Consider the following 13,596-nt stretch of genomic DNA (forward strand, 5'->3'; position numbering starts at 1 on the left):
TCCCAGTGAACGGGGACCGGGTTCCAGAGAGTCCCAGTGAACGGGGACCGGGTTACAGAGAGTCCCAGTGAACGGGGACCGGGTTCCAGAGAGTCCCAGTGAACGGGGACCGGGTTCCAGAGAGTCCCAGTGAACGGGGACCGGGTTCCAGAGAGTCCCAGTGAACGGGGACGAGGTTACAGAGAGTCCCAGTGAACGGGGACCGGGTTCCAGAGAGTCCCAGTGAACGGGGACTAGGTTACAGAGAGTCCCAGTGAATGGGGACCGGGTTTAATAACTATTATATATATAAGTATTTAAGGATTTAATAATTATTTATTTATTTTATATCAATTAACTAATTAGTGATAGAAATGTCAGTTAGAGGGGTGAAGTGCTTCACCTGTGAGATGTGGGAAGTCTGTGATGCTTCCAGCGTTCCGGGCGACTACATCTGCAGGAAGTGTACCCAGTTGCAGCTCCTCACAGACCACATGGATCAGTTGGAGCGGCAACTTGATGCACTTTGGAGCATGCAGGTGGCGGAAAGCGTCATAGACAGGAGTTTTAGAGAAGTGGTTACACCCAAGGTGCAGGCAGATAGATGGGTGACCACTAGAAGAGGCAGGCAGTCAGTGCAGGAATCCCCTGTGGCTATCCCCCTCTCTAACAAGTATACCGTTTTGGATACTGTTCAGGGGGATGGCCTATCAGGGGAAAACAGCAGCAGCCAGAGCAGTGGCACCACGGCTGGCACTGTTGTTCAGCAGGGAGGGACAAAGCGCAGAAGAGCAATAGTTATAGGGGACTCTATAGTCAGGGGCACAGATAGGCGCTTCTGTGGACGTGAAAGAGACTCCAGGAAGGTATGTTGCCTCCCTGGTGCCAGGGTCAAGGATGTCTCTGAACGGAATGAGGGCGTTCTGAAGGGGGAGGGTGAACAGCCAGATGTTGTGGTACACATCGGTACCAATGACATAGGCAGGAAGAGTGATGAGGTCCTGCAGGGGGAGTTAGGTAGTAAGTTAAAAAACAGGACCTCTAGGGTTGTAATCTCGGGATTACTCCCTGTGCCACGTGCCAGTGAGGCTAGAAATAGGAAGATAGTGCAGCTAAACACGTGGTTGAGCAGCTGGTGTAGAAGGGAGGGTTTCAGATATCTGGACCATTGGGATCTCTTCAGGGACAGATGGGACCTGTACAAGAAGGACAGGTTGCATCTAAACTGGAAGGGCACAAATATCCTGGCTGCGAGGTTTGCTAGTGTCACTCGGGAGGGTTTAAACTAGTGTGGCAGGGGGGTGGGTACCAGAGCAGTAGGACAGCTAGTGAAGTAAATGAGGAGGAACTAGTAAATAAGGTCAGTAAGACTAAGAGGAAGAGCAGGCAGGGAGATGTTGCGGAGAACAGCGGGACTGGTGGTCTGAAGTGCATTTGTTTCAATGCGAGAAGTATAACAGGTAAGGCAGATGAACTTAGAGTTTGGATTAGTACTTGGAACTATGATGTTGTTGCTATTACAGAGACTTGGTTGAGGGAAGGACAGGATTGGCAGCTAAATGTTCCAGGATTTAGAAGCTTCAGACGGGATAGAGGGGGATGTAAAAGGGGTGGGGGAGTTGCATTACTGGTTAAGGAGAATATCACAGCTGTACTGCGGGAGGACACCTCAGAGGGGTCGTGCAGCGAGGCAATATGGGTGGAGCTCAGGAATAGGAAAGGTTACGATGTTGGGGGTTTACTACAGGCCTCCCAACAGCCAGCGGGAGGTAGAGGAGCAGATATGTAGACAGATTTTAGAAAGATGTAAAGGTAACAGGGTTGTAGTGGTGGGTGATTTTAACTTCCCCAATATTGACTGGGACTCACTTAGTGCTAGGGGTTTGGATGGGGCAGAATTTGTAAGGAGCATCCAGGAGGGCTTCTTGAAACAATATGTAGATAGTCCAACTAGGGATGGGGCCATACTGGACCTGGTATTGGGGAATGAGCCCGGCCAGGTGGTCGAAGTTTCAGTGGGGGAGCATTTCGGGAACAGTGACCATAATTCCATAAGTTTTAAGGTACTTGTGGATAAGGATAAGAGTAGTCCTCGGGTGAAGGTGCTAAATTGGGGGAAGGATAATTATAACAATATTAAGCAGGAACTGAAGAATTTAGATTGGGGGCGGCTGTTTGAGGGTAAATCAACATCTGACATGTGGGAGTCTTTCAAACGTCAGCTGATTAGAATCCAGGACCAGCATGTTCCTGTGAGGAAGAAAGACAAGTTTGGCAAGTTTCGGGAAGCTTGGATAACACGGGATATTGTGAGCCTAGTCAAAAAGAAAAAGGAAGCATTCGTAAGGGCTGGAAGGCTGGGAACAGACAAATCCCTTGAGGAATATAAAGACAGTAGGAAGGAAGTTAAGCAAGGAGTCAGGAGGGCTAAAAGGGGTTATGAAAAGTCATTGGCAATCAGGATTAAGGAAAATCCCAAGGCTTTTTATGCATATATAAAAAGCAAGAGGATAACTAGGGAAAGGGTTGGCCCACTCAAGGACAGAGAAGGGAATCTATGTGTGGAGCCAGAGGAAATGGGTGAGGTACTAAATGAGTACTTTGCATCAGTATTCACCAAGGAGAAGGACTTGGTGGATGATGAGCCGAGGGAAGGGAGTGTAGATAGTCTCAGTCATCTCATTATCAAAAAGGAGGAGATGTTGGGTGTCTTGCAAAGCATTAAGGTAGATAATTCCCCTGGGCCTGATGGGATCTACCCCAGAATACTGAGGGAGGCAAGGGAAGAAATTGCTGGGGCCTTGACAGAAATCTTTGCATCCTCATTGGCTACAGGTGAGGTCCCAGAGGACTGGAGAATAGCCAATGTTGTTCCTTTGTTTAAGAAGGGTCGCAAGGATAATCCAGGAAATTATAGGCCGGTGAGCCTTACATCAATGGTAGGGAAATTATTAGAGAGGATTCTTCAGGACAGGATTTACTCCCATTTGGAAACAAACGAACTTATTAGCGAGAGGCAGCATGGTTTTGAGAAGGGGAGGTCGTGTCTCACTAATTTGATTGAGTTTTTTGAGGAAGTGACGAAGATGATTGATGAAGGAAGGGCAGTGGATGTTGTCTATATGGACTTTAGTAAAGCCTTTGACAAGGTCCCTCGTGGCAGACTGGTACAAAAGGTGAAGTTACACGGGATCAGAGGTGAGCTGGCAAGATGGATACAGAACTGGCTCGGTCATAGAAGACAGAGGGTAGCAGTGGAAGGGTGCTTTTCTGAATGGAGGGATGTGACTAGTGGTGTTCCGCAGGGATCAGTGCTGGGACCTTTGCTGTTTGTAGTATATATAAATGATTTGGAGGAAAATGTAGCTGGTCTGATTAGTAAGTTTGCGGACGACACAAAGGTTGGTGGAGTTGCGGATAGTGATGAGGATTGTCAGAGGATACAGCAGGATATAGATCGGTTGGAGACTTGGGCAGAGAAATGGCAGATGGAGTTTAATCCGGACAAATGTGAGGTAATGCATTTTGGAAGGTCTAATGCAGGTTGGAGGTATACAGTAAATGGCAGAACCCTTAGGAGTATTGACAGGCAGAGAGATCTGGGCGTACAGGTCCACAGGTCACTGAAAGTGACAATGCAGGTGGATAAGGTAGTCAAGAAGGCATACGGCATGCTTGCCTTCATCGGTCGGGGCAAAGAGTATAAAAATTGGCAAGTCATGTTGCAGCTGTACAGAACCTTAGTTAGGCCACACTTAGAATATTGCGTGCAATTCTGGTTGCCACACTACCAGAAGGACGTGGAGGATTTGGAGAGGGTACAGAGGAGGTTTACCAGGATGTTGCCTGGTCTGGAGGGCATTAGCTATGAGGAGAGGTTGGAAAAACTCGGATTGTTTTCACTGGAACGACGGAGGTGGAGGGGCAACATGATAGAGGTTTAAAATGTTATGAGCGGCATGGACAGAGTGGATAGTCAGAAGCTTTTCACAGGGTGGAAGAGTCAGTTACTCGGGAACATAGGTTTAAGGTGCGAGGGGCAAAGTTTAGAGGGGATGTGCGAGGCACGGTTTTTACACAGAGGGTGGTGAGTGCCTGGAACTTGCTGCCAGGGGAGGTGGTGGAAGCAGATACGATAGCGACGTTTAAGAGACATCTTGACAAATATATGAATAGGAAGTGAATAGAGGGATATGGACCCCGGAAGTGCAGAAGGTGTTTAGGCAGGCATCAAGATCGGCGAAGGCTTGGAGGGCCTAATGGCCTGTTCCTGTGCAGTACTGTTCTTTGTTGCTGAGAGCCCAGTGAGCGGGGACCGGGTTGCAGAGAGTCCCACAGAGCGGGGACCGGGTTACAAAAAGAGTCCCTGTGCACAGGGACTGGGTTACAGAGAATCTCAGTGAACGGGGACTGGGTTACAGAGAGTCCCAGTGCGCGGGGACCGGGTTCCAGAGAGTCCCAGTGCGCGGGGACCGGGTTCCAGAGAGTCCCAGTGCGCGGGGACCGGGTTCCAGAGAGTCCCAGTGCGCGGGGACCGGGTTCCAGAGAGTCCCAGTGCGCGGGGACCGGGTTCCAGAGAGTCCCAGTGCGCGGGGACCGGGTTCCAGAGAGTCCCAGTGCGCGGGGACCGGGTTCCAGAGAGTCCCAGTGCGCGGGGACCGGGTTCCAGAGAGTCCCAGTGCGCGGGGACCGGGTTCCAGCGAGTCCCAGTGCGCGGGGACCGGGTTCCAGAGAGTCCCAGTGCGCGGGGACGGGTTCCAGAGAGTCCCAGTGCGCGGGGGCCGGGTTCCAGAGAGTCCCAGTGCGCGGGGGCCGGGTTCCAGAGAGTCCCAGTGCGCGGGGACCGGGTTCCAGAGAGTCCCAGTGCGCGGGGACCGGGTTCCAGAGAGTCCCAGTGCGCGGGGACCGGGTTCCAGAGAGTCCCAGTGCGCGGGGACCGGGTTACAGAGAGTCCCAGTGCGCGGGGACCGGGTTACAGAGAGTCCCAGTGCGCGGGGACCGGGTTACAGAGAGTCCCAGTGCGCGGGGACCGGGTTACAGAGAGTCCCAGTGCGCGGGGACCGGGTTACAGAGAGTCCCAGTGCGCGGGGACCGGGTTACAGAGAGTCCCAGTGAGCATGGACCGGGTTCCAGAGAGTCCCAGTGCGCGGGGACCGGGTTCCAGAAAGTCCCAGTGCGCGGGGACCGGGTTACAGAGTCCCAGTGCGCGGGGACCGGGTTACAGAGTCCCAGTGCGCGGGGACTGGATGGACTCCATGTGCTGGAGATCACTAACACCTTCCTCTTGTTGCTCCATGGCTCTCACCTGCATTAATCAGGTCTGCGTCCTCCTCTCCCTCCAGCGGATATGGACCCTGTGAAGATAGTCATCGTTACTGCGTGGATACAAATATGGAAAGCACCGGCCTCACCCTCAGCTGTCAGCTCACTCCCTCCCTCCATTGTGCCCATGTCCCAGATTCCCAGGCAACTTCAGCCTTTGGCTCAGCTTATCTTCCGATTTCTACCAGAATTCCCCGGATGCCTCCTGCACTAACTGTTTCCTCTTTCATTCTGAGCACTTGACAATTTGCAACTCTTCAAAAAGCACCAAAATATTCAAAAGGGAACTGACTGCCTTCCTGGTACCGTTTACAGAAGCTGTGATACTGATCAAAATACTTCATCGTAATATAACAAATTTATTTTGCCCACTACAAGGGCTTTTGCCCGTCTCTGACGACACTTTATTTAATTGTATTATTACAGGGAACAATTCCCCTCCCTCACGAAGCCGTGCCCATCCTGCTAAGCTGCTTTGAACATTCTCCTCTCTCCCTCTGGAGAAACACAAATGAAGAGGAGCCTCCTCGCCGGACACCCGGTGTCCACGAGCGGAAACCACAGGTACCAACAGGAGCTGTGGCAAACCGTGAGGCAGCAGGTTAAAAACTGGAAAACCGTCACCAAAGATAGTGGCTGCTTTCTGCACCCTCTCAGACCACTGCAGAACCCTCACATTCAGCTGCTACTTCCTCAACTGACCAGAAGATTTATATATTTATTGGGTTTATTTAGCTTCATTGTGGTGTCCTGGCTGCTGGTGGGCGGGACCATTGAGTTGGAGAGTGACTGGGGGGGGTGCGGGTTTACAGGGTGTGGGGCAGTTTCAGTCCTTTTTAGCTCTTTTCTCACATTATGGGGGGAGAGGGGGATCCCTGGAAGGAGGGAGCAGGCCACTCCAAAGACTGCTTGAGCACTGGCAGATCCACAGTCCCCTGCCCCTTCATCACCAGCTGCTTCACGGCATCTCACTCACTCCAGCACCAGGCCAAGGACACTCAGGAAGTAGTGAGGGAGTTACAATGGCAGCCACTGCATGTCGGACTGGGCACGAGTGAAATTGAGAGCCTGGAATAGACGAGAGAGACAGGAATAACCACCCTCAGACTCATTTCACTCCGCCTACTGCCCTGGGAAGGGGGCAAATCACAGGAGATTCCAGCCTCGGGGCTTCGGGGCATCATATGAGATTATCCTTCGTGTGAAGATGTTTTTTTCTCCATTTTGTGTCTCAGTTCAAGTTGTAAAGCTACGCCAGACTCTGAGACAACGTGGAAGAATCATTCACTACTTGATCAATACCTCACTAAACTTTCCTGTCTTGTGCCTCTTAGGACAGTAAATAACCTAACCTACACCCACTTCCCACACAGTTTTAAAATCAAGGCTCACTACTACTCAAACTCCCTCTTGTTCAGGACCTCTGGAGCTCCTCATCTCTCATTCCCTTTCTCCTTCAACTGACGGTCTCTCCAAATCCATGTTCGGTGCCACCTAAGCACGACTTCCCACAAATGTATCTCCTCTGCTCTGGTATTATTTTCAAACTTGTCATTCCATAAGCCTAATTTGCAAATATAAATTCAGTAACATCGGTGAGGCATGCAAGACAAAGACGGTGATTCACCGCGAAGTAGCCCATCAACTAATATCACAAATACAGCACGAGGTGGTGGGGAGTGGGGGAGGGCAAGTGGGATAGAAAGAGGAAATTACTTTCCCATTTCCTTTTGGGAAGTCCCTGGCCTCAACAGGAATTGGGAATGTTACTTTGGGAGGAGTAAAGCACGAACTGCACTGTTCCCAGATTTTTTCAGAAACCATGTTAAGCAGATGCCAAGCCAGAAGAATCACTTTTTAAATAATTTGTTCATGGGATGGGGGCATCGTTGACAAGGCCAGCACTTATTGTCCATCTCTAATTGCCCTTGAGAAGATGGTGGTGAGCTGTCTTCTTGAACCGCTGCAGTCCATGTGAGATGGTACACTCACAGTGCTGTTAGGAAGGGAGTTCCAGGATTTTGACCCAGCGACAGTGAAGGAACGGCGATATAGTTCCAAGTCAGGATGGTGTGTGACTTGGAGGGGAACTTGCAGGTGGTGGTGTTCCAAACCATTTGCTGCCCTTGTCCTTCTAGTTGGTAGAGATCGTGGGCTTGGAAGGTGCTGTCTAAGGAGCCTTGGTGCATTGCTGCAGTGCATCTTGTAGATGGTACACACTGCTGCCACTGTGCGTCGGTGGTGGAGGGAGTGAATGTTTGTAGATGGGGTGCCAATCAAGCGGGCTGCTTTGTTCTGGATGGTGTCGAGCTTCTTGAGTGTTGTTGGAGCTGCACCCATCCAGGCAAGTGGAGAGTATTCCATCATACTCCTGACTTGTGCCTTGTAGATGGTGGACAGGCTTTGGGGAGTCAGGAGGTGAGTTACTCGCCTCAGGATTCCTAGCCTCTGACCTGCTCTTGTAGCCACGGTATTTATATGGCTACTCCAGTTCAGTTTCTGGTCAATGGTAGCCCCGAGGATGTTGATTGTGGGGGATTCAGCGATGGTAATGCCATTGAATGTCATGGGGAGATGGTTAAATTCTCTCTTGTTGGAGATGGTCATTGCCTGGCACTTGTGTGGTGTGAATGTTACTTGCCACTTATCAGCACAAGCCTGGATATTGTCCAGGTCTTGCTGAATTTCTAGTGTTAGAGGTCTAGATGGAGCAGAATTTCTAAGGAGCATCCAGGAGGGTTTTCTAGAGCAGTATGTAAATAGTCCAACTCGGGAAGGGGCCATACTGGACCTGGTGTTGGGGAATGAGCCCGGCCAGGTGGTTGAAGTTTCAGTAGGGGACTACTTTGGGAATAGTGATCACAATTCCGTAAGTTTTAGAATACTCATGGACAAAGATGAGAGTGGTCCTAAAGGAAGAGTGCTAAATTGGGGGAAGGCCAACTATAGCAAAATTCGGCAGGAGCTGGGGAATGTAGATTGGGAACAGCTGTTTGAAGGTAAATCCACATGTGATATGTGGGAGGCTTTTAAAGAGAGGTTCATTAGCGTGCAGGAGAGACATGTTCCTGTGAAAATGAGGGATAGAAATGGCAAGATTAGGGAACCATGGATGACAGGTGAAATTGTGAAACTAGCTAAGAGGAAAAAGGAAGCATACATAAGGTCTAGGCGGCTGAGGAAAGACGAAGCTTTGGAAGAATATCGGGAATGTAGGACCAATCTGAAATGAGGAATTAAGAGGGCGAAAAGGGGTCATGAAATATCTTTAGCAAACAGGGTTAAAGAAAATCCCAAAGCCTTTTATTCATATATAAGGAGCAAGAGGGTAACTAGAGAAAGGTTTGGCCCACTCAAGGGCAAAGGAGGAAAGTTATGCGTGGAGTCAGAGAAAATGGAAGTGAGTTTCTCAAAATGGAGACGTGTGACCAGTGGTGTTCCACAGGGATCCGTGCTGGGACCACTGTTGTTTGTGATATATATAAATGATTTGGAGGAAAGTATAGGTGGTCTGATTAGCAGGTTTGCAGATGACACTAAGATTGGTGGAGTAGCAGATAGTGAAGGGGACTGTCAGAGAATACAGCAGAATATAGATAGACTGGAGAGTTGGGCAGAGAAATGGCAGATGGAGTTCAATCAGGGCAAATGCGAGGTGATGCATTTTGGAAGATCCAATTCAAGAGTGAACTATACAATAAATGGAAAAGTCCTGGGGAAAATTGATGTACAGAGAGATTTGGGTGTTCAGGTCCATTGTTCCCTGAAGGTGGCAACGCAGGTCAATAGAGTGGTCAAGAAGGCATACGGCATGCTTTCCTTCATCGGACGGGGTATTGAGTACAAGGGTTGGCAGGTCATGTTACAGTCGTATAAGACTTTGGTTCGGCCACATTTGGAATACTGCGTGCAGTTCTGGTCGCCACATTACCAAAAGGATATAGCTGCTTTGGAGAGGGTGCAGAGGAGGTTCACCAGGATGTTGCCTGGTATGGAGGGCGCTAGCTATGAAGAGAGGTTGGGTAGATTAGGATTATTTTCATTAGAAAGACGGAGGTTGAGGGGGGACCTGATTGAGGTGTACTTTATCATGAGAGGTATAGACAGGGTGGATAGCAAGAAGCTTTTTCCCAGAGTGGGGATTCAATTACTAGGGGTCACGAGTTCAAAGTGAGAGGGGAAAAGTTTAGGGGGGATATGCGTGGAAAGTTCTTTACGCAGAGGTTGGTGGGTGCCTGGAACGCGTTGCCAGTGGAGGTGGTAGACGCGGGCACGATAGCGTCTTTTAAAATGTATCTAGACAGATACATGAATGGGCAGGAAGCAAAGAGATACAGACCCTTAGAAAATAGGCGTCATGTTTAGATAGAGGATTTGGATCGGTGCAGGCTTGGAGGGCCGAAGGGCCTGTTCCTGTGCTGTAATTTTCTTTGTTCTTTGTTCTACACAGACTGCTTCAGTCCTTCAATTGAGGGAAGGTCATTGATGAAGAGACTGAAGATGGTTGGGCCCAGGACACTACCATGAGGAACTCCTGCTGTGATGTCCTGGAGCTCAGATGATTGACCTCCAACAACCATCTTCCTTTGCGCTAGGTATGACTCCAGCCAGTGGAGGGTTTTCCCCGATTCCCATTGACCTCAGTTTTGCTAGGGCTCGTTGATGCCAAACTCGGTCAAATGCTGCCTTGATGTCAAGGGCAGTCACTCTCACCTCACCTCTTGAGTTCAGCTCTTTTGTCCATGTTTGAACCAAGATTGTACTGAAGTCAGGAGCTGAGTGGCCCTGGCGGAACCCAAACTGAGCATCACTGAGCAGGTTATCGCTAAGCACTGTTGATGACACCTTCCATCACTTTACTGATGAGTAGATTGGATAGTAATTGCCTGGGTTGGACTTGTCCTGTTTTTTGTGTACAGGACATACCTGGGCAATTTTCCACATTGCCGGGTAGATGCCAGTGTTGTAGCTGTACTGGAACAGCTTGGCTAGGGGCGCGGCAAGTTCTGGAGCACAGGTCTTCAGTACTATTGCCGGAATGTTGTGCGGGCCTGTAGCCTTTGCAGTATCCAGTGCCTTCAGTCGTTTCTTGATATCACGTGGAGGACTGATGAATAATTTAGTGAGGTGGGGTGAAATGTCCATCAACAAACTGGTTTATTTTACAATGAGGTGAACAAGTAGAGCAACACAGTCGTGTCATCCCACTGGTTCTGCACAGGAGCACTACCGAGACTGGAACCCACAAAGCAAAATAACTTGGGAACGAAAGGCATGGATCAGATGGGCTGAATGGCCTCTTTCTGTGCTGTAAATGACTCTATGGGCGGCACAGTGGCACAGTGGTTAGCACCGCAGCCTCACAGCTCCAGGGTCCCGGGTTTGATTCTGGGTACTGCCTGTGTGGAGTTTGCAAGTTCTCCCTGTGACCGCGTTGGTTTCCTCCGGGTGCTCCGGTTTCCTCCCACATGCCAAAGACTTGCAGGTTGATCGGTAAATTGCCCATTGTCAATTGCCCCTAGTATAGGTAGGTGGTAGGGAATATGGGATTACTGTCGGGTCAGTATAAATGGGTGGTTGTTGGTCGGCACAGACTCGGTGGGCCGAAGGGCCTGTTTCAGTGCTGTATCTCAAAATAAACATTTATAACATGCTTCAACTAAATCTCGCATCACTCCTCAAACAAAAAGACACTGATAAAACACCATTCTGTCCCTGCTCACAAGGTAAATCACATTTTTCTGCTCAGAACTTGCAATGTGACTCTCTCAAAAGAAAGATATGCTCACTCCACGTACTAGTTCCACAACTTGTCTCGATAGGTGCTTTCTGGCAGCTTGACCTCTGACCCTCTTCCAGCTCTCACTATCTTGGGACTGCGCGACACCTGCCAGATAACCCAGCTCCTCCAGGTAAGATTCACCAAATAAACAGCAGCATCTGCTCTAGTGGCCGATATTCTCCTCCCAACAGCAGTATTGTGATACAACAGGCATCTCCCTGCCCTTCTCACACTGCCTGATCCCTGTCCTAGTTTCCTGGGGGTCACAGGAACGGTGAGCTCCCAGTGCGATTCCTGCCACCAAGACCCAGTCTGCTGCTGGCCAGCCATAAAATCCCACTGGTTCTGCACAGGAGCACTCCCGAGACTGGAACCCACAAAGCAAAATAACTTGGGAACAGAAAGGCATGGATCCGATGGGCTGAATGGCCTCTTTCTGTGCCATAAATGACTATATAAATGACTCTATGCAAATGACTCGAAGTTTTCTCTCAGTCCACCAAAATCATGCCCAATCTCAGGAGAGATTGCAGAACAGAGTGTGACTCAAAGGTCTCAACGACTTTCATTGCCTCAGGATGGAGGATGCACACTGTCTTGGAACAGTAGCATAGTGATTATGTAACTGGACTAGTAATCCAGGATGGGAGTTCAAATCACACCACAGCAGTTGGGGAACTTAAATTCAGTTAATTAAATAAATGAGCGGCACAGTGGCGCAGTGGTTAGCACCGCAGCCTCACAGCTCCAGCGACCCGGGTTCGGTTCTGGGTACTGCCTGTGTGGAGTTTGCAAGTTCTCCCTGTAACCGTGTGGGTTTCCTCCGGGTGCTCCAGTTTCCTCCCACAGCCATTGGTAAATTGGCCATTGTAAATTGCCCCTAGTGTAGGGAGGTGGTAGGAGAATTGAGGGAAGGTGGGGAGGTGGTAGGGAATATGGGATTAATGTAGGATTAGTATAAATGGGTGGTTGATGGTCCACACAGACTCGGTGGGCCGAAGGGCCTGTTTCAGTGCTGTATCACTCTATGACTCTAAATCTGGAATAAAAAGCCAGTCTCAGTAATGGCAGCCATGAAACTGCCAGAAAATCTGCTGTCCTTACCCAGTCTGACCCACATGCGACTCCAGACACACAGCAATACGGCTGACTCTTAACTGCCCTCTGAAAAGGCCTAGCAAGCCACTCAGTTGTCGAGGTTAAGTTGGGATGGGCCTTACCAGTGATGCCCACATCCCATGAGTGAAAAAGAGATGACAATGGCACCAGTCAACATATTTGCTTTAATTTACATCTCCCAGTCATTCTGCTCAGTGAACCTGGCACCCACATTTTAACAGGAATCACACCAAGATCAGTCTGTGGGAAAAATAGACAGCCCAAAATGTGACACCATGGAATCTCGACTGCCCTTCGGCTCCCAGTACAGCTCACATTCTTACCAATCCCAGAACACCATTCTCACTCTGCAGGTGCACCGTGATGTCCGGTCGGATGAAGTTGCTGGCCAGCATTGGCATTCCAATACCCAGGTTTGCTAGAATGTTCCAGTTAAGTCTATATGGAGCTCACAAAAAATCAGAATCAACACAATTAAAGCAACCAATGGGGAAAAGGGAATCATTCACTCAGTCTAGTACCATATGCTTCATGCAAGTGTGTCAGTATCAACTCCTGTACGTGAGCACTGCCAGAATTTAAGGAAAAGGGCCATTACATTCTACAAACCTATCTGCATTTAACAGGTTAACCCACCTCCTCTCTGTCCCCATCAATATCTTCTCTCCCCAATTGTCTCCTGACTCCATTTTACTCTCAGCTTCAATGTTCCTCTTTCGTAACTTCTTCCATAATTTAATTACCCTTTGTGTGAAAGAGCTCCCCCTGACTCACTCCTAACTTCCTAATGTTTAACCTATACCCCCGGAGATTCGAATCCTTACCACAGAGAACATTCTGCCTGATCGAGTCTGTCAATTCCTCTCAGAACCTTGAAAACACCAAATGGGTTACCCTGGTAACTCCTCGATCCAAACAGAAATAACTCCACCTCCTTAAACCTTTTCCAAGAGCTGAAATTCCCAATACACTGGTATGTCTTCCTGATCCCTCCTCTAGCCCCTCCCAAGGACAGCCACAGCCATCCCATAAACTGATTTGAGTTGTACATCATGAATTCTAACTTGCACCTTAGACAACACAACCTCATAATACAATCAATGCCTTATTGCTAATGCAGCCATTGACCTATTGTTTATAACCCCTAGATCTCTTTCTTGATCAAACGGTCCTGTTTAACACACACTATTCCCCACTTCCCTAGGCCTTCAAACTCAGCCTGGAAACTCAGCCAGTGGCTGTGTGTAAAAGGATACCATACATACCATCCTCAAACTCGAGGGCTGCTCTCCGAATGATCCTTTCCCTCATGATGTCGGCTTCACTCGTGGCTTTGGCCTTGCAATCTCCCACCTTTCGAAGAGTTCGTCTCTGAACATAAACAACATTTTACA

General features: G+C 49.3%; 1 protein-coding gene across 2 annotated transcripts in view; it reads right to left on the minus strand.

Moving 5' to 3' along the window:
* Positions 1–13,596, minus strand: part of LOC137368880 (succinyl-CoA:3-ketoacid coenzyme A transferase 1, mitochondrial-like) — a 134,878-nt gene that overhangs the window by 94,540 nt on the left and 26,742 nt on the right. For both annotated transcript variants that reach the window (XM_068029112.1, XM_068029113.1), the window contains exons 7-9: positions 13,459–13,573; positions 12,526–12,620; positions 5,285–5,333 (exon numbers count right to left, since the gene is read on the minus strand). In XM_068029112.1, the coding sequence (XP_067885213.1) occupies positions 5,285–5,333; positions 12,526–12,620; positions 13,459–13,573 (259 nt within the window). The remainder of the gene's footprint in view (positions 1–5,284; positions 5,334–12,525; positions 12,621–13,458; positions 13,574–13,596) is intronic.

Source organism: Heterodontus francisci, chromosome 4 (genome assembly GCF_036365525.1).
Source record: "Heterodontus francisci isolate sHetFra1 chromosome 4, sHetFra1.hap1, whole genome shotgun sequence".
Taxonomy (NCBI): Eukaryota; Metazoa; Chordata; class Chondrichthyes; order Heterodontiformes; family Heterodontidae; genus Heterodontus; species Heterodontus francisci.